Raw genomic sequence first — 19,216 nt, forward strand, 5'->3', positions numbered from 1 at the left:
AATGCGGGCTAATAAAAAGCCTCAATGCTGCACTGTGACAACAGGCACGTACTAGCCTTTGTGTTTCTCAAAAGCCCGTGGCAGATGGGGTAAAGCCCATAAAACCTTGATGAAATAAAAGGGAGGTAGCAAGGGATTTGATGCAAGCTTTCTGTGACCTGAGGCATCATTAAATTCATGCCACTGCAGGAAGTCTCTATACTGCTGCTCTGATGTCACGTTTCCTGTTGACTGCAACTTGACATTTCATATGAATAAGAAGAGTGTGCTAACAAGAATAAGCATGGCGCAAGAAAAACGTGAGGCAGTTTCCTTAAAACTGGTCATCCCCTCATTCCTCGGCTTTTGGCCAACTCTCTTTCCTAACACATGGAAGCAAGTGTGTCTTTCCATCCAGCAGGTGAAAGACGGGGGGTGTACAAATGACGACGGGATGTACCACATCCTGGAAATGTGGCCCTACAGGGACATCCAACGTCACTTTATCTAATTGTCGTTTCCACTTTGGGAAATGTACACAACACATCGGGATATTCATTTCCTCTCCTGCCCCTTGCCCTTCGCGTAGGACTGCAATGCGGATGGGGAGTGCATCTGACAATTCCCAGCACGTTTTGCAGTGGTCAAATTCACACACCGAGACAAGCCTCTTCCTTCAGTCCGAGCTGCAGAGACCTGATGAGATGCTTGGTATTCTAAGGAGGATTTTGAATGGCTAAAAATACAAGGCGGCAGGCACGGCATTGCCCTTTTCTTCTGAACTGAGGTGGAGATGCCCACAAGGGAGGGAAAGGCTGACACACACACACGCACAAAAAAAAAAAAAAAAAAAAAAAAAAAAAAAAAAAAAAAAAAAAAAAAAAAAAAAAAAAACAGGCTTTGACAAGTGAAGGTGCCTCTGCTTTAAGTCTAAAAATCAGCCTTTTCACCCACATAGATTTAGCTTCTCTGCAAAGGTAATTTTCAAGAAATGCCACTGAAATTTTGTATGTTAAAGAAACCGACTTTTCATCTAAAACACATGAGCAATATGACAGCGATCTAACAAAGGGCACCTGATACATTTTAAAAATAACAACACCAAAAGAACGACAACGATTCTGCCTTTATGTGTCACATTTCTACATATGAAAATTTTTCAAAAATTCTTACTTGCATTCGCCTGGGACAGAGCAGCTGCCATGTAACAGGTTGCAACCTTGCTTGCAGATCGCTGAGAAAAAAAGAGAAACAAATATAATGTGTTTATCTTACATGCATTTCTTCCCATCCCATGCAAACAAGGTTTATTAAAGAAATTGAAGAAAGGGGGGCAACCAATGCAGGAAAGTGGGCAGAGGACTGGTTTGTCTGTCTTCTTCCTAACAAGTGCAACAAGACGTGAGAATTCATGGCTCCCTGAACAGGACTGGGGGCGAGGATAAGACAACTTTACAGCCTGCATACAACACCAGCCTCTTTTTAAAACAACCAGGCCTTCTGCACTCCCCTCCTCTTTTCACCCTTCATCTTCTAAGGTCAGTTGGATGATTTATTGCCCCCCCCCACTCCCCCACACCACCCACATGCATGACCTCAACACTGCTACACTTTAGAATTAGAACCAAACATTCTTCATTTATTTATGCATACTGCATATTTGTGCTGTTGAGCATTCAACGATTTTAACACTGGTGAAATGTAAAGAATGAACTGATTGGTGCATATGAAGATGTTCAGTTGGAAATCTGAATCTAATCTTAACGAAAACAATCTAAAAGTCATGGCAGAAATTAGAGCTGGCAATTAATGCAATATATCTACTGTATCTATAATATGTTTAGCACTGTTGATAACATTAAACAGCAGCAATCTCTACAATTTATTCGTGCATTTTTAAAAAAAAAAAAGACATTTTCTAAAGGTACCAGGGGCTCACCTGTTGTGCAGTCCTTGCCCATCCAGCCATCCAGGCACACGCGGGTCCCCGAAGGTCGACAGTGGTAGTGGCCAAAGTAGTCGTCACGAGGAGAGCACTGTATGGTGCATGTGCTGCTGTAGTAGTTTTCGTCACACCTCACCCGGATGCGATAAATGATGCGAGCCACCGGCCCATCGTGAAGGACAGTCTGCCAGGGGTCACCGGGGTTGATCATACCAGTGTGGATGCTGCGCTCAATCAGCAGCTCCTCCTCAGCTGAGACAATAACAGGGTGAAAACCAGTTAGTCTGATTAAAATTCAGACTCACTTCCTTCCCACCACACATGCAAGTCCTCTCTGCGATGTTCTCTCAGATGTAGTCTAATATGTCAAATGCATCTCCAATTCAATATTGGCTCAGATATCAGTCCAATTCTGACTCAAAAAGCCAGATCAATCTAGGTATTGTGATGTGATGATGCTTCTTTCATTATTGCCTTCTCTCTTATGTTCAATGTAACACTTGCTGGGATGCTTTTCTTGTACTTGTGACATAATATATTGTCATCATCTCACTTCACCTGCCTCTTGTCAGCACTCGTCAGCTGAGAGGCGGCACATTTACAGTGAGAGCAGGGAAACGAGAGCCTAACGTGACAGTAAATGACAGATGTATGCAGTTGCTAAATTCAGTAAACTAATATATTAATTCATTTTCATTTGAAATCAGTATTTAAGTCTGATGTTGCCATACACATGTCAAGAATCGCTCCCAGTTTATAATACTCCTCATTCATCTTATACTGGAACCTGATGAAGTCCAACAGTTCTTATTTTTGATTAAATTAAAAACAAACAACACATTTTAATGTCTCGTTATTTAACCCAGCTTTCTTCTGATTGGCTGCCCCTTGCAAACAGAAAGGATGACCAGCAAGTGGATGAGCCTTCTGGGGTCACCATCAGAGCTGTGTGCCCGACATGAATGTATTAAAGATAATCAACCTATTTCTGACATACAGAGCAAATAGTAGAAAACTGTTTGAAATGGAGTGTTTACAGCAGTCTGAAGCCTGAGCCGTTGGTGCACAGGGATTACCTGTGCATACACTAGATTCTTTGTATGAAACTTTAACCAAGTTTAAAATGAGCGACTAGTTTAACAGACAAAATACAGAAAAGTTTAACAGATCCACTGACATATACAAATGCATGGCCAAAAAAAAAAAAAAAAAAAAAAAAAGCCAATTCATTGCAAAAGTCCCTGATCAGATAACTGACATTTTTATGAAGCAAACATGCTATGCTAACCTGCAAATACCCAATTAACCAGGCTGAGCTCTTCACACTTAATATGGCTCCTATTAATGGCCCGAGGGTAGCACTCCCACCACTTATACTACAAATCCCACAATGCACTGCAACTGATGCTGCACAAGCCAAGACCTGTGCACTAACCTGTTCCCCGCGTTGCCAATGACACATTGATCAGTGATCAGCGGATAAAAACATCAGTCAGCACTTTTTACAGTGACATTTAAGCTAGCATGACCCCCAAAAATGGCCAAACAAAAGGTGGAAAACGGGAATTTTCCAAACAGGTGGGAGGCAAAGAACCTGACCGCTGACATCGGAGGTAAGCCGTGTCTCTCTTTTCCTCACCTGCAATGTGCGGGGAAAAGAGGAGGAAAGTGTTTTTTCCAACCTTGCAGTGCAGAAATTAATAGTTTTTACCTGAAAAAATTGCAGATTTTCATCAACTTGAAATATTAAGAAGAGAAGAAGAAACAGCCTTTATTGTCCCACAGAGGGGAAATTTGTTCTCAAATTTTATTCTCATTTTCCCTCATGTTATTTTTGAAGAGAAATATAATTTTATTTTATTTAATGTGTTGAGGACAACATTGCAGTTTTCTGACCATTCAAATTCATATTGCTGATTAAAATATTTTCAGTTTTAGATGTTCAATAAATGTTAATCCTGTTCGGCCCGCTGGTCTTCGATTTTGGCCCGTCCTTTGAGTTTGACACCCCCGCACTACAGTGTCATAATTTATACACAAGATGAACATAGACACAGTCAGTCATTCAGAATGGATAAGTCCCTCACTTGAAGCCTTAAGTTTAAAATGGGTCAGTTACAGCTGTTATGAAGACACTAACAGCCAGCACTAGATGTGAAACATGCTTTCCTGTGCTGTAAAGTTGGGCACTTTAACAGGAGTGTCTCTGGGAACGGATTCACTTTTGGAGCCAACCTCAGGTGGCCATTTGAGAAACTGCAGTTTGCGGCACAGGCCGTTACTTCTTGCTGTGAATAAGCTTCCACTTCCCCAAAATCTAAGGAGTGTAATTTTTGCTTGTCTAGTAACTAAGTAGCTTAGAGGCTGAGATACATTTGGATGTGTTTGGCCAAAGACTAAGCAATTAAAAAATATATATATACAAAAAAAACCCTTCAAACAACAATGCTTGTGTTTAAATGAACATAACTGCCGTTTTGTCTGTCATCCCCACAGAGACTGAAAACTAATTATTTGAAACCATTTGAAAATTGGACACTGATGTGGAACCTCTTTATTCTTTTGTACAGTCACACTCTCAGAAGACGACGACGTAAATTGCACCCAATGAATGTTAAGTGTGCTCTTGAAATTCACTGTCAATTTTCTGGCGATGGCTCACGTCATCTGTGTGCTTTAAACACGCACCACCGTGAAGCATCTGTGCAGCATTTGAAGGCAATCAGCTTCTAGCATTCAAACACTCACATTAAACGGTCTGCTTCTGAGAGGCAGAAAAACAGCCACTCTTTTCACAGTGGAGTCAAAGCTGGAAAACAGTCTCTGTGGAAATACGGGGGGCCTGTGATTTCCTCCATGGCTTTGGGCTCAATGCACCAAAGACATTTTAATGCAGGAACACACAGACGCATAGATACACACACATTCCTCTGCTGGGAATGACACAATGTCAGACAAAATTAAGCAACAATAACAGAAATAACCCTCGGCGGTTGCCAGATAGAGAACAATGGGCTCGGGGCCCAAGCCGGTCTCTGCTACTAAGTGTCTAAACAGTGAGCCCGGCCACCCAGTCCAGTCCACTTCCTGCTCGATAAACACAAGGAAAACAGCCGGCGGCCTTTCCTGAGGACACAGGGGGAAGGGAAAAGGGGCGCAATGGAGGACGTGACGCTGGAGGAGAGGAATCTCACTGACATCCTCACCACACTGGTAGGCTCTTACGTACGACCAGACATGACCCCGATGCTGACTCAGGCCAGACAAGTTCAACTCAGTGTCTCACAGCCTGAGAATGTCATGCATTCAACAGTTTATTTTATACGCATCTTTTTGCAAACAAGTTAATCACCTCATCAGTTCATTTCTGTCAGTTTACAACTCAGGTTTTTGACTTTGAGATGTTCACATAATTATATTTCCTCCTTTACAATTCTTATACTATTCCTACACTTACACACCTGAAAGACAGGTAAATCCAGAGGCTCATTCTACCACCACTCATTTTTTCCCTCTGGATACTGAATCACAAACCAAGAACAGCATGTCTGATTTAGACTGCAGACAGATTAACACAAATGGCACAAAACACACTTTAAGTGAATTATTATAAGTTTATAAGTTTCGCCTGTCATAAGTAGTCAGCTACTTATGACAAATAACAGCAATATAATCAACTGCCTTTCCAGTTACTTTGAGTGTCTCCAACTCCAGGATCATAAACTCAGGAGTAGTTTGCAGAAGCAGTCCTTGCTCTGCTCTGCAAAATGAACAAAGTCTCCACCTGCTGCAGGTTTTGGTAAGAGTGCAACTCTAGTGCACAGCGAGTCTCCAGAGCAAAAGCAGGACTACTGTCACCAGCTGCAGTCCAAGACTATGGAATTGGGAGTGAAAAGGCAGTGAAGAGGCAACTGAATGACAGGAGCAGCACAAAAACGGAGAACAAAAAGGGAAACCCGTGGAAGGAAGACTGAAATATCTGCCAGTATTGATTCATTGCTAAATTTTACAGAATTCTTAAACTTCAGTAATGATTTTAGATGATGCTTTACTGTTCTGGAAATGGAGCTTGACAACTTAGAACTACTGAAGAATAGCGTTCATCTCTTACTAACCCATCTTCCTAGATTTTAAAATTTCCATTCCATTGCTCAAGAAATAAACCAGCATATTTCTAACAATTTAAAGCCCAAGAAGGCCAAAATGAATTGGAAAAAAACTATTTTACTGGTAAGACAGACACAAAAGACAATGCTGTTAAATTACAACAACAACATGACATGACAAAGGCTAAAGTCAGGTGATCTCTGAAAATCATAATGGGAAAAAAGAAAGAAAAAAAAACTATACTGCCTGAGCTTTAAAAGGAGAGTTTTATCAAACTTTCTCCAAATTTTAGCAAATAATGAAAAGAACAACATTTTCCTTGTTATCTCACTGAAATGAATCCATTAAGAAGTGCCAAAGATGGGTTTATGTCGTATCCTTGGACAAAACAACTATTTAGCTTTATTATAGCGATTTGGCTGAGACTAAAGTGAGAGTAGTTGGCAGGAAATCGCCTGGGCCGTTACTCAAGCAACATTTGGGCCGCACATCCTTCAGAATCATCAAACTAATTACCGTAAATGTACACAATCAGTGCAGAAACAGGAGACTACACAGGGCAAGCAACAGTCTAATCAAAGAGTGATGATGTCAAAATCTATTTCTTCCCCATTGTCTGCATTCTCAAGTGGAAGTGTGTTTGATGTTATGGACAAAACAGGATGCAATGACCTCGCATAAATAAAAAGGCCCAAGCCTGCACAAGAGAAGACAGCATGGTACAATACAGAAATTAAGTCACACTTGCATGCACATAAAGTTAATAAAGACACATGAAAAATGTCACCCTCCTCACAGATCAAAGCTACATCTAGATATACAGACATTAGAAGCCTCAACGCTTAATGGGTCCTCTTCCTCCCAGACTGGGCTACTGCTCAGACGGGAAAAAGGGGGCTGTACAGGAGTCCACCCAGCGGACATATCCAAAGGAAAACAGGATACAGCTGGTCAAAACCGACTGCCACAGCCGACATAGCCAAGAAGAGCCAAGGCTTGTATTCTTTATGAGGAGTCTTGGCACTGGGGAGTAGGGCTGCAACGATTCGTCAACATAATCAATGACGTCAACTACGAAAATTAGCCGACGAGTCATATTCTAAAACCACATACTGGATTTTGTAACTGTAATACACTACAGGAAGATATGGGGGCAGTATTGCCTCCATTGCCAATAACAATACTAACGAAGAAGAACATAACATGACCATCATAACGATGGTGGAACAGAGAGGAGGGTGGAGAAAATGAAAGAAAATGGAGACAGACTGTCAAAGGTGTGGGAGCATTTGACAGAAAACAAAAATAAAGCTGAATGCAGACTGTGCAAAGCAGAGCTTTCCTTCCACGGCAGCATCACTGCAGTGCTGAGCGTTTAAAACGCCGGCACCCTGGAGCTGTGACGTCAGCTCTGGATGGGTGCGTTAGTGCGTTGTAGATACCTGTTAATGTTTGTACAGTAAGGTTTCTGTTAGTTTACCTGTCGGAAACGAGCTCTCATGGCACCATTTCAGTTATGTTAGCTAACGAGTGAAGGACAATAGGAGCAGCTACGTTGTCTCCTATTTTTTTTTTCTTGCATTAATATCAGCGTTCATTCTGAATAGTAAACTTCTTCATGAACTGAATCTTCTGTAAACATTTTAGTTGTTTTGGACAGAAAAAATCTGTTTGATTTAATTTGAAGCCTTATTTGAACTTTTGGACAGAGGCCATTTTTGCATTCACTTTATTTTGCATTCTTTATTTGATATTTATTGTGATGGTCACATCAATGTTAAAAATACATTTATTAGGGTTAGGGTTATATAAGGTGATATTCACAGGCTTGAACAAGTGAGATAAGATTGAAATAATCATTGACCAAAAAAAATAGATTTGGCAACTATTAAAATAATCTTTAGTTGCAGCGTCATTTTGGGGGGGGGGGGGGGGGGGGGCAGCACTTTTCATTATTAATAAACTGCATCTGTCACCAAGTAATTACGAAATCTGTAGCATAGAAATGTGTCTCACATTCTTGCGGAAATGCACAAATTTTCACACAGCACTAAGCAAAAGAAGTTGCCAAACTCTACCACAACTAGAAGCACATAAAATCCACATGAATGTGAAATTTAAACTTACTGTTGCGTGTAATGTTGTCCCAGTCCCAGGCCTCTACAATCAACGTGTAGCTCCGCTGCAGGAAAAGGAAAAAACAAAGAAATTAGTCACATGGCATTTAGGACTAAGTATTATTTTAGTTCTGCGCAGGTGGGCCTAAATGAGCTTTGTTGTGCATTGGCTGGTATAATCTGGCTAACAGAAGCCTTCAGCATCACTGCCACGTGAATAGCTGTACCCATATGCTGCATTTCTGCAGCTCCTTTTCCCCTCAACGCCACAATCACCCTCTTCAGGAATAAAAGAAAAAAAAAAGGAAAAAAAAAAATCAATACATTTCCAGTAAATGATGTCTCAAATGGCCTTCAGAGTCAATGTATGCAGCACATTACACACAAATGTAAAAATTTGGCACCATTAATAGTAGTAATGCTGGCTGTGCAATCAAAAGTTACTACAACAGGTTCAATTCTGCCACGGCTATGGTAGAAAAACCCAGTGAGCAATGAAAAGACAATTTTATTTAACTCTGACACGCAGATGAAATTAAGTTTCAGAATATTTTAATCTAAAGAAAACAGGACTTAAATACATTTCAAGATGTTATAAATATGCCTCCTTCTCCTAGCTGCTTAAAGAAAGAAAGGAAAAAAAAAAAGGGGGGGGGGGGGGGGCATGTGACAGCCTTTGTCATTTGGTTCCCAAAAATCACTGAGAAGTCCACATTAACATTCAGTGTGATCCAGTGTGAGATGATCATTTATCCACAGTCCTGCTCCTCTTAAACATCAGCAGAAAAACTCAAACAAGCACGGATGATACAGAAATCAATTTTACTGCTACTACAGCGTCTCGTATGCACCTTTGCCTCCGTCATCCAGAGGTATGCTGATGTTACACTGCCAATGAAACCCAATGATTCAGCAGTAAGACAACAAGCACAACTGTGGAAAGAAGCCAAGACAAGCAACAGGACTTCCGAGGTGTGAAAGTGCAAGACAGGAGAATAATACATCAAACTGGCTACGTCTAAACTGAGCCTAGTATTTCGATTAAAACATTTAAAATCCAGATCTTTTTTCACAATAACCTCTTTCCAAATACTCCTCTTTTCAAAAATGGCAGCTTCCACGTTTAAGCAAACTTCAATGTTTTTAATCCATCCTCTAAGGAATTAAGACCATCCTCATAGTGGCAATGAATGTGCTTGGTTTCCATCTTTAAGGAGCTGAGAAAACATGTTCGAAAAAGATAAGATAGCCACTGGTGAATATAAAATAGACAGTATATGTCAGGCAGGGAATGTGGTTACATGCACATATTTCATTCTGATTAACGTGCAAAAGCGATGTCTAATCTTTCTGTGGCTCAGTGTGCACTCATGCTGGCTCGTGAGTGAAGCTTTGCAGCTGTTACACAAGAACTCTGGCACCCAACGCTGGTGCCATCGTGGAGGTCAAATGAGGGAAAGATCCAGCGATGCTGAAGGTGCAACTTTAAAAGTCAGCCTATCTTGTGGATGACCACAACCTGCAGCTTTTAAGATCATGATATGCTAACAGACTAGCAACAATAGAGCTGCTCACTTTAAAAAAAAAAAAAAAAAAAATTTCAGGATGGATTCTGTTTTTTGGTGTCCACTGCATTTCCAATAAAGTCTGTACAAATATGAAAACCACTGGTGTGGTCAGCTTTTTTGGTGCATTCCTACAATTAAATGTAAAATAAGAAAATGACAGAGCTGCATAAGATCGAAAAATTTACAGCAGAAATGTTAATTCTTGAGTAGCAAATCAGGGTTCATAACCCCCCCTCAAACTGTAAATCAAGGTCACCTCTCTGGGATAAAAATCAGACCAATTCTAAAAATATTGTAGGCGTGTCTATAGTGTATGGCTGCCTGGTATCAAATATGAAGTTAGAACCACTGTCCAAAAACACATCCAACCAGATCCTCTAAAGTTCACCAATTAACATGTTAACCTGTATATGATTAGGTAACCTTAAGGTGGTTTTATCTCCCCGAATGTTAACCCCTGGATAATCTGGTGTATTAATATCATGCTAGTTACCTAACAAGATGCTCCTGTTGGATCAAAATTATTAAACCGTGATGTCAAAAAAAAAAAAAAAAAAAAAAAAAAAAAGTAGCCTTATTTATTAGGGGTGCAGAAAAAAAATCGATTCGAGCTCGAATCGCGTTTCTAACATTGAACGATTCAGAATCGATTCTCATTTAAAAAAAAAAAAATCAATTTTTTTTATTTTTTGTGGGTGCGGCGGTGCCTTCTCAGCCACCGTAGTGCTAGGCAAAACAAGGAAGCAGCGTGGGCTATGTACAGGCATGCAAGCCTAGTAGGCTACAGAGGGGTGTGTAGTGTCGTGTTACGGTGTTTGTTGTTGCGCTGTTAAAGTATGGAGGATGAAGAAAAAGAAATCCAACCGCCTCCGCGGTCTTTGAAAGCAACCATTTGGAAACACTTTGGATTTTACCGGTAACCCGGCCCGGGTAAGAAAGGGCATGACATAACTCATGCGATTTGCAGAGATTGCAACGGTAAAGTATTTCGGGAATACTTCAAATCTCCGTTCTCACCTGGAAAGACATCACCCAGAGTTGTTGGTAGAATTGGATAATCCAGTGAAGACAGCGCCAACACGACCAGCTGATCAGCCCACGCTTCACCACTTTGAAAAACTGCCACACAATTGTGAACGGGCAAAGATGATAACAAAATCCATCGCTTGTTTCATCGCAAAAGACCTGCGACCATACAGCGCAGTGGTGAGAGACAGCTTCAAATTCATGAATAATTAATGATAAAACCTTTACAATTATAAATTCTTTATACATGTACTCTGCTTTCATGCCAGCAGACTGGAGTAGATCCTGAGATCCCGAGAATCGTTTTGAATCGAGAATCGTTTTTGAATCAGAAAATAATTGTTTCTGAATCGAATCGTTTGGATTTGAAAGAATCGGAAAAAAATCGAATCATGACCCCAAGAATCGATTCTGAATCGAATCGTGGGATACCCAAAGATTCACAGCCCTATTATTTATGTTTTAGGAAAAACAAATACTCTATGTACAATGTACATTAAGGAGGCCAATATTAGCTGTGCGAGATGAACTGGCTTTGTCCTTGGTTGTCTGAAGTAAAGCAGCAGCTAAGGGGATTATCTTGTTTCTCACCAAGTTATTAATTAACTTGTACAACAGTTCAGTGCAGTTCCTTGATGAATGCTTTTACCCTCTGCTGAAATGATTAGGCAATTAATAAATTTGAGGACGCAAAATAAAAGACTGATGATTTAAAGGTACTTTATTAATGTAAAGATTTGATGCTTTACTCATGTTTTATATAATTTCTGAATTGAAAACTACTTTGGATGCTTAACTCACTTTGATCAAATGCCAGATGGGATGGCTAATTGGACCACAAGTCAAATATTTTTGTTACTGAACAATATGCAGATTTATTACAGCATTAACTGAAGACATTTATAAGTTCCCAGTTTCGAAGGTGGATATTTTATGGGCTAAAATATTTTAATTATGCATTATATTGGCACCTAATGGATACTAGGTGGTGTTTTTTTTGGTTTGTTTTTTAAAGCAATGATGCAGCAAAAACTCGGAACATTCGGCGCAGCACACGCGCACACACACACACACATCAAGATAACCAACATCGCAGGAGTAATCTAGCTGGTGTGCTGCAGGGCACACTGCTAGGCAACCAGCTGACCTAAATAGCACTCATTACGTCACTGCCAGTGACAGTTGTAGTAGCCAGTGTGACTGCTGTGATCTCTAGTGTAATGTCAGTGATGGGGCATTTCCCCCAGGGTGGCTGGGAAAATAATTAAAAAAACAAAACAAAAGTATTTGAGGTACTTGAAGTTGAATGAAATGGGGAGGAGAAGTCACAGGGAGGATGACTGTAAAATGCATGCATTTGTCTGCCTATGTTGTTGTTCTGGGGGACCAACAAGCTGGTAGGCTGGTTGCTGCTGGGCTGTGGGATTAAGGAGGCTTGTCTGGCTGTGGGTAGCGGTGGGAGGAAGGGGAGGGGAGTGTTATTGTGGAAGACCGTGGGTGACAAGGAGAAGGGGATGGAAGACGACAGGATAGGTGTGAGTTGGAGTGCTTGGGTCGGAGTAAGGAATGGGAAGCGCAGGTGTATGAGATCTTATGTATGCAGGTAAGACAGAACAGAAAAAAGGGGGCTGGGGTGAGCTATAGTTAGAGGAGTTAAGAAGAGAAGTCAGGGGATTTGGGCATCTACAGACTCGTGCTTCTGTTGCCGGAAGCTTTGCCAACCTGTCCGACCGCAGACACACAACAGATGCAGCCTCAAAGATGGATTATTTAACGTGAACGTGCATCATCCCACGACATGTAGCTCGGCTTCTGACCTTTCTAAAGATCCACCCTCCCCCAACAACAAAAGGGTGGGCTGGCGGGTCCAGGCACAGCATGTGGATGGGTGGGTGGGTGTGTATGCCAATGCATATAAAAAGGAACTACATGCATTAGGGAGTGGAGATCTTAGTACAATGTCTGTCTGCCTCACAGGACTATGGAAAGAGACAATCCTCATCATGAGGAACATTCAAAGATCAAAGAAGTAGCGGGTGGTCATACTATGACCTGCACCTTAACTTCAAGTCCAGGATTCCTTAAATGCCTGCATGTAGCAAACATTTCAGTAAACAGTCCCCTGAGTAGCAAACATTTCAGTAAATGTAGCAAACATGTAGCAAACATGTAGCAAACATTTCAGTAAACAGTCCCCTGAGTCAATGCATGCTGGGGAAGAGCAAAGCCACGGACTAGTCTGGTTTCCCACAGACCATCCCAGTCTGTGATTAGCTGGATTAAGTGACAGCTGCCCAAATGGTTGGAACAAGATAGATGGATGGGCAGGGGGATAAAGGGTAGGAGTGGGGGAGGGAAGGGGGTGACAGCAACTGAACAAAGACCCTTGTCCCAACACCGTAACTCACCCCATTCTAATCAAAACCATTGTCCATGGAGAGAGACAGTCAGCACGGGGACAATTAGTGTCAGCATGTGTGCTACTGAGCCTGAGCAGCACAGTTGCATTGTTGAAGTCAAAACAAGCCGCCAGTGGCTCCTGGGCAAGTCCTAATCATATAAATCAGACTCAAAATGTATCCTAATATCATTAACCTGACCTTTTCTTCAACTCAAAATGTGTCGGCCACGTCTGACAGTGTGAAATACAACCTTTGAGACTACAAAGTATCTGCAGTCAAATCTCCAAAACCCTTCCTCTAATGGATTAGAGGATTTACTCTGAGAAATCCTAGTTTTCAAGTCAAGAAGGGGGAGCATGGAAGGAAACAGAGGATGTTTGTGGGGGTGCATTCAGTGACTTTACATCATTACCCTCAAGCAAACATAAACACTGGCATTAAAAATCACCTGGAGGTAGTCATTTTAACTCTTTACAGTGGACCACACTGGGGATGAAAGCAAAGGATGTGGTGCTCGTGATGTCTGGGGAGAGCCACAGGTGTAGGTTCCCACGCCAGATGAGGGGTGGATGGGTAGTGGAAGGTGGCCGTTGAAATAATAAAAGGGACGGGGGAACAGAGAGAGGTGGCAGTGGGAAGTGGAAGCCGGGGCAGGTTGGGGTCACTAAGCAAGGGATCTGCACGCTTCTTTTTCAAAAGAGGGGTCAGCCCTCTGCATGTGGGGGCGACGTGCGTGTTTGCATTCGAAGAATACTGAGAATGTGAGATCCAGGCCTGGTGTGTAATCCCATGCAAGATCCCAGTCTGCCAACAATTCCGTATCGCCGGAGGGGCGCGCCTGCTTTGTAGATCTGAGCTTTGATTGACTCATTTCTGTCCCTTGGGGAAAGTTGGGATATCAAGTGTTGACCGAGCTCTGAGAAAGACCTTCACGTAGTAACTATAAAAGTCTCAGACTAGCACTCCCCATAAAAAACCCTGTCTGTGACCTTGAGCTATTTTTGTTTCCCGTGTCACCTGAAGATAACGTGTCCACCTCCAAACTCCTCCACAGAGAGTTTAACTGATATTGCCTGATTTATTGCCTTCTGATGGGAGACAAGGTCATCACAATTCATCCCATGGCCAGTAATCGCCACATGTAATCTTCATTAATCTGTGATGTCAATCCCAGCTTTTGATCTTAGTAGGGCTGAATTTACACTATTGCAGTAAAGACACTGCTCTAGGAAGGACCACTGGACCCAGGAGCATATGACGAGTCATCTTGGGAAGAACTGGTAAAAATCTGGATTAATAACAGGGGTGCTCTATCACCCTTAACAGGAAGTATTTAGTAGCAGCCAATGTGAGCAATAACAGAATTGATCTGGTATCATTGTTTCCTAATGGCACTGAGGGTCAGTGAGGCTCTGGACACTAAATAGGGTTAATGTCAAACAGCCTGGGCACCTTCCAAGAGCAGAAGCAGAGGTTTCCAAGGTAAGGAAAGCATGTTTGGGTCTAGGCTTTTGGGGGAGCAGCTACTCCAGGCTAAAACAAAAGGGGAAAAAAGGCATATGTGAGCTTCCCATCACTTCTGCCAGCAGAGTGGACTCCAATGTAAATCTCTCCTGGACTAGCTCCTCAATCTGTTCAGAGGCAAGGATCAAAGACCTCCAGTGGCAAAGTCCTTGCATATGTTGGCAGGCAGAAAGGTTGGATGGTTGTTGACCCTTTTTGACATCCGTGCTGTGCATTGCAACACTTTAGCTGTCCGAGGAATCCAGGTATGAATAACTCAATCTCAAATAACAAAACAGGACATTCATTTTTATTCATAAACATGATAATCTAGAGTACACAGAGCTATGTGGCTAATGTTAGAGTGAAGGCAGTGCTGGGGAAAGCATCTGAAGACAGAACTGCTTATGGCCATTGTTAAAGTAAAAGGAACACACAAATTGATGGAGGGAATCTGATGCAAATCTCTGAACTTGATAGTTTGACCAATTTTACTTTGATGTGTGCTACATAAACAAATTTGACAATTTCATCAACCTATTAAAATAGTGGTTCCATAATTCTGTGATTTTACCATCTTTAAAAGGAGAAGTAGGGACATAAATCACGGTATCAGTTTGTTTTTTTTTGTTTTTTTTTAATGAGCCCAAGCAGTCAAGTTAGGCATCGTTTATTTCCACCATTGCAACCACAGGTATTGTTGAGGAAGCAGATTACAGACAGTCGCATCTCCCCGGGTTGAGAGGTGGAGGGCTATGAGTTCTGCACGCCTGCCAGAGTCGTGTGCCAAGAGATGTCGCACTGAAGGCAAGGCATTTGGCTGGCTGGCGTATACCGGCTGTGCGCGCACACACACACACACACACACACACACACACACACACACACACACACACACACACACACGGCCCATTGAGCATGCTGCTACTATGCCAACAGGGTCATTACCCATGCACTTCCAATACAACAAACCCCTCCCCTCCTGGTGCTAATTAACCAGCATAATCCAAGATTGTGTTACATGCAAAACAAACACTGACACATGCACATGTGCACATAAAGGCTAAGAAGTTCGTAGGACGCGCCTGCATAGACATCCACTAGTTTAGAGTTACAACTAAGAACAAGCTAAAATGATGAGAGGGGTGATATTACAGCAAAAGCAGGCCTGAATCAAGAACATGTATGAATGTTGTATGTCATTTGAAAACACTCTTCTGACCAGGCTGACAGTAACCAAACTACTGAGAGAAATGCCTTTTATTCTCATGTCATGAGTTCATCATGATGCGTGCCAAGTGTGACAAACAAGTCAGAGTTCAAACAGTCGGGTTAAGTCTCAATTGTCCTGGAGCCTTAGATATTTGTTAATTACTTCCTCTGGAGTTAATATGCCTTCAGAGGTCTAAAAGCTACTACAGCAATAAGCATGCTTCAGAAACATTAACAGGCTAATTCCTGATCCAAAGCAACAGGGCTCCTGACTGGAGTGCAACACAGGACCGCCTCCAGCAGAGCTCCATTATCATTTCAAACAGGTTCAACAGAACAGTGACAATTTAACTGCCCATGTAATCACATGCTTTAATTACCCCCACAAGGAGCCTCTAACACCTGCACACCATTCATTTAACAAGAGACAGGGGATGCAGTGGGCCACAACAACACACTTTAATGGAGAGTGACAATCCATACATCCTACTAACAGTTACTGTAACAGGGTTACACAAGTAATAGTTTTACAATATTTATGGACTAGCAGCTTACCGTCCCATCTACTCGAGATGATTATTAAAGTATGTGGTTTAAATAATGGTAAAAACATCAATCAAGCATTTTTTCCTTCAAAATGTAGGAGCAAGGTTTGCAATGTACCTGCTGCGCTATTCACTGACTAAAGCCACTTCCAACTTCCTACTTTGAGCATGAAGAGGAAAAAAGCCCTGTTATATATAGGTCCAGTTTTCATGGCTATGGCTTCCCAAGTATCGATGTTATAAAGCAGCGCCTTTGAGTCCTTTCAGTCGACATCTGCGGATCAAGGCATCATTTGTGCCACCATACAGGCAAAACCACTTTTTTTTTCCTCTTTTATTTTATTTAACCAACAGCACTTCTCACTCTGTTAATATGAACACTGGCTTCCAAACAGACTCACCAGGTAAACAAGAGTTCTTGAGGAGTTTCAGTTCAGTTACTACTGTGTCTCATTAGTGAAAGTCTGGTGGCATGGTAAAATTTTGCAGTTGCACTTAAACATTTACAGTAAATGTGAACACACATCAGTTTCATTTTGACCAGAGAAGCTGCAGACGTAAACAGTGGAGTTGTTCTCGCCCGTCCCATGAGCTCAGACCCGCAGGAGACTACTCACACCAGCCTCTTAAACATGCTCACGAATACGTTCTCATTAGTACCTGCAGGAACACAACAAAAGAGCACAAGCAATCCCCTTCTTGACAGGATTTGTACAAAATCCTTCAGCATTACCCCCACCCCCGCCCAATGCAGTCAATATTATAAAATTACAGGAGATACACTGTGCAACAGTTTCACCGTACTATGTTCTGCTTATGCCGTTTTTATTTCTGTTTCATTTTGTGTAAATGGAGGCAAATGGAGCAGGAATTGGTCTCTCCTCTTGTACTTGGTCATCCCATTGTTGGCCTGACAGCTGTTTGCAGAACACTGGAAACTAAAGTTATTTAAACAGAGCATATCAATGAAGCCTGAACTACAAGGGTCCTTGGTTTTTATAAAACAGAAACCTTTACTATGGAAAATGATGTGAATGAGGTGCTCTCACAGTCCTATAGGAAATGGCTCTGTGGCAGCCTACAGCCTATTTGAATGGTGGCTTACACAATCAAACATGACAAAGCCGCTCAGTCCTATGGCAGCCCATTCACAGTGCACTGGTTTGCTTAAAGTACGGTTTATCTAGAAGACGACTAATGAGTATTTTTTCCATACAGTGCGGCAGGATGAGTCATCTTTTAAAAATTAGACTGGCGTCATTGATCTTAATGTGCGGGCACATGTTTAATTCCAAGAAGCTTATTCATCAATATCCCTCAGCTAAGGGTGTGCAATATAATTACCAGTAATGACAACATAGTTGCAATACATTGTTAACAAGATTTTTGGTTTTCAAAACAAGCTTGGCTTTTGCTACTCACTTTCATTTGACTTATGTTTAAAGATCAATATCCAAACCCAACAAGTAACTGATGACCATTTTTAACCATAAAACAGAAACACTGCTTTCAGTCACCAAGACCTGAAAGCCAGATGACTAAAAAGAGACTGAAAACCTCAGTATGCTCAAAACAAAAGTGGCAGTTGGACATCAGTAACACTTCTGGAGTATATTCCAAGAGACCCATTACTAGGTTGTGGAAATTTTTGAGCTTCTCTCTTTATATATGTGTAACACCCAAACCTTTAGGAAAAAAAACAAAGCTAAAATTTTTGATAGAAAATAAGTTGTTTGGTCAGGCAGCTTCACCAGTCACATTAAAGCAGGACAGAACAAAAAGGTTAGTGCATTTTGGCTCTGGGTAATATGTCCAAATTAAATAGAAAGTTACAAGAGCATGTAAGGTGGTGCAAAAAGTACAAATCACTCCTAAAATTAAATAAGGAATTTCATTTGGTGCCATCTTGAAACCCTTGCCCAAGAAAGCAGCTGATTCATTGACACAACCATAGTATTTGCCAAATTATTTTTCAGAAGGCCAAAATTCCCTCCCCGAGGCACTGCACAGGAAAGCAGCCATTAAATAATTCTAAAGACTTTCCTCACTTGTACACACTGTACCTTGTGTGAAAAACACAGTATCAACAAAACAAAGTGTTCTCAGAGGAAATCCCGGCTTCCTGATTCCTGACATCAACACAGACCTGTTAAATATTAAAATAAAAAAAGGCAAAATCATATGCTAAAGACAGTTCAGTCCACATGGGCAGCTGGTTCAGATTACATAGTCTGTACTACACTGCATCTTTGTTGACGAACAACACTGATATCTGACTTGATGAGCAAGAGTGCAGATTTACAAGCCCCAAAATGTGCTGGAAGGACACCAGAGAAACAGGCTGAAGTGATCATTTTCTTCTCACACTTCCCTCGTTCTTGACCAAGCACACAAAGAAGATAAACATGATATTTACTAGCTCATTAAATGAGGTTCATTTTCCCCTTTGTCTCATTTTAGATTAAGACCAAGATTTTACACTCATATATATATATATATATATATATATATATATATATATATATATATATATATATATATATATATATATAGATATATATATATATATATATATATATATATATATATATATATATATATATATATATATATATATATATATAGTGCTTTAAACAAGATTGGAAGCCAAAATGTCATCAGTGCTATACAATAAATAATATCAATAAGGCAGAGAGCCATTTTACAATTACTCCTATAATCGTCTAATGAAGTGTATATATATTGTCACCAATTAAGACAGGAGCTGAAGAGCGTTAACATGAACTGCAATAAATGTGGCATCAAGTCACAC

General features: G+C 41.1%; 1 protein-coding gene across 1 annotated transcript in view; it reads right to left on the reverse strand.

The window, feature by feature from the left end:
• Positions 1-19,216, reverse strand: part of jag2b (jagged canonical Notch ligand 2b) — a 48,964-nt gene that overhangs the window by 19,941 nt on the left and 9,807 nt on the right. The window contains exons 3-5 of the mRNA XM_030721367.1: positions 8,159-8,213; positions 1,919-2,176; positions 1,153-1,213 (exon numbers count right to left, since the gene is read on the reverse strand). Coding sequence (XP_030577227.1) covers positions 1,153-1,213; positions 1,919-2,176; positions 8,159-8,213 — 374 coding nt within the window. The remainder of the gene's footprint in view (positions 1-1,152; positions 1,214-1,918; positions 2,177-8,158; positions 8,214-19,216) is intronic.

This window comes from Archocentrus centrarchus, chromosome 24 (genome assembly GCF_007364275.1).
Source record: "Archocentrus centrarchus isolate MPI-CPG fArcCen1 chromosome 24, fArcCen1, whole genome shotgun sequence".
Classification (NCBI taxonomy): domain Eukaryota; kingdom Metazoa; phylum Chordata; class Actinopteri; order Cichliformes; family Cichlidae; genus Archocentrus; species Archocentrus centrarchus.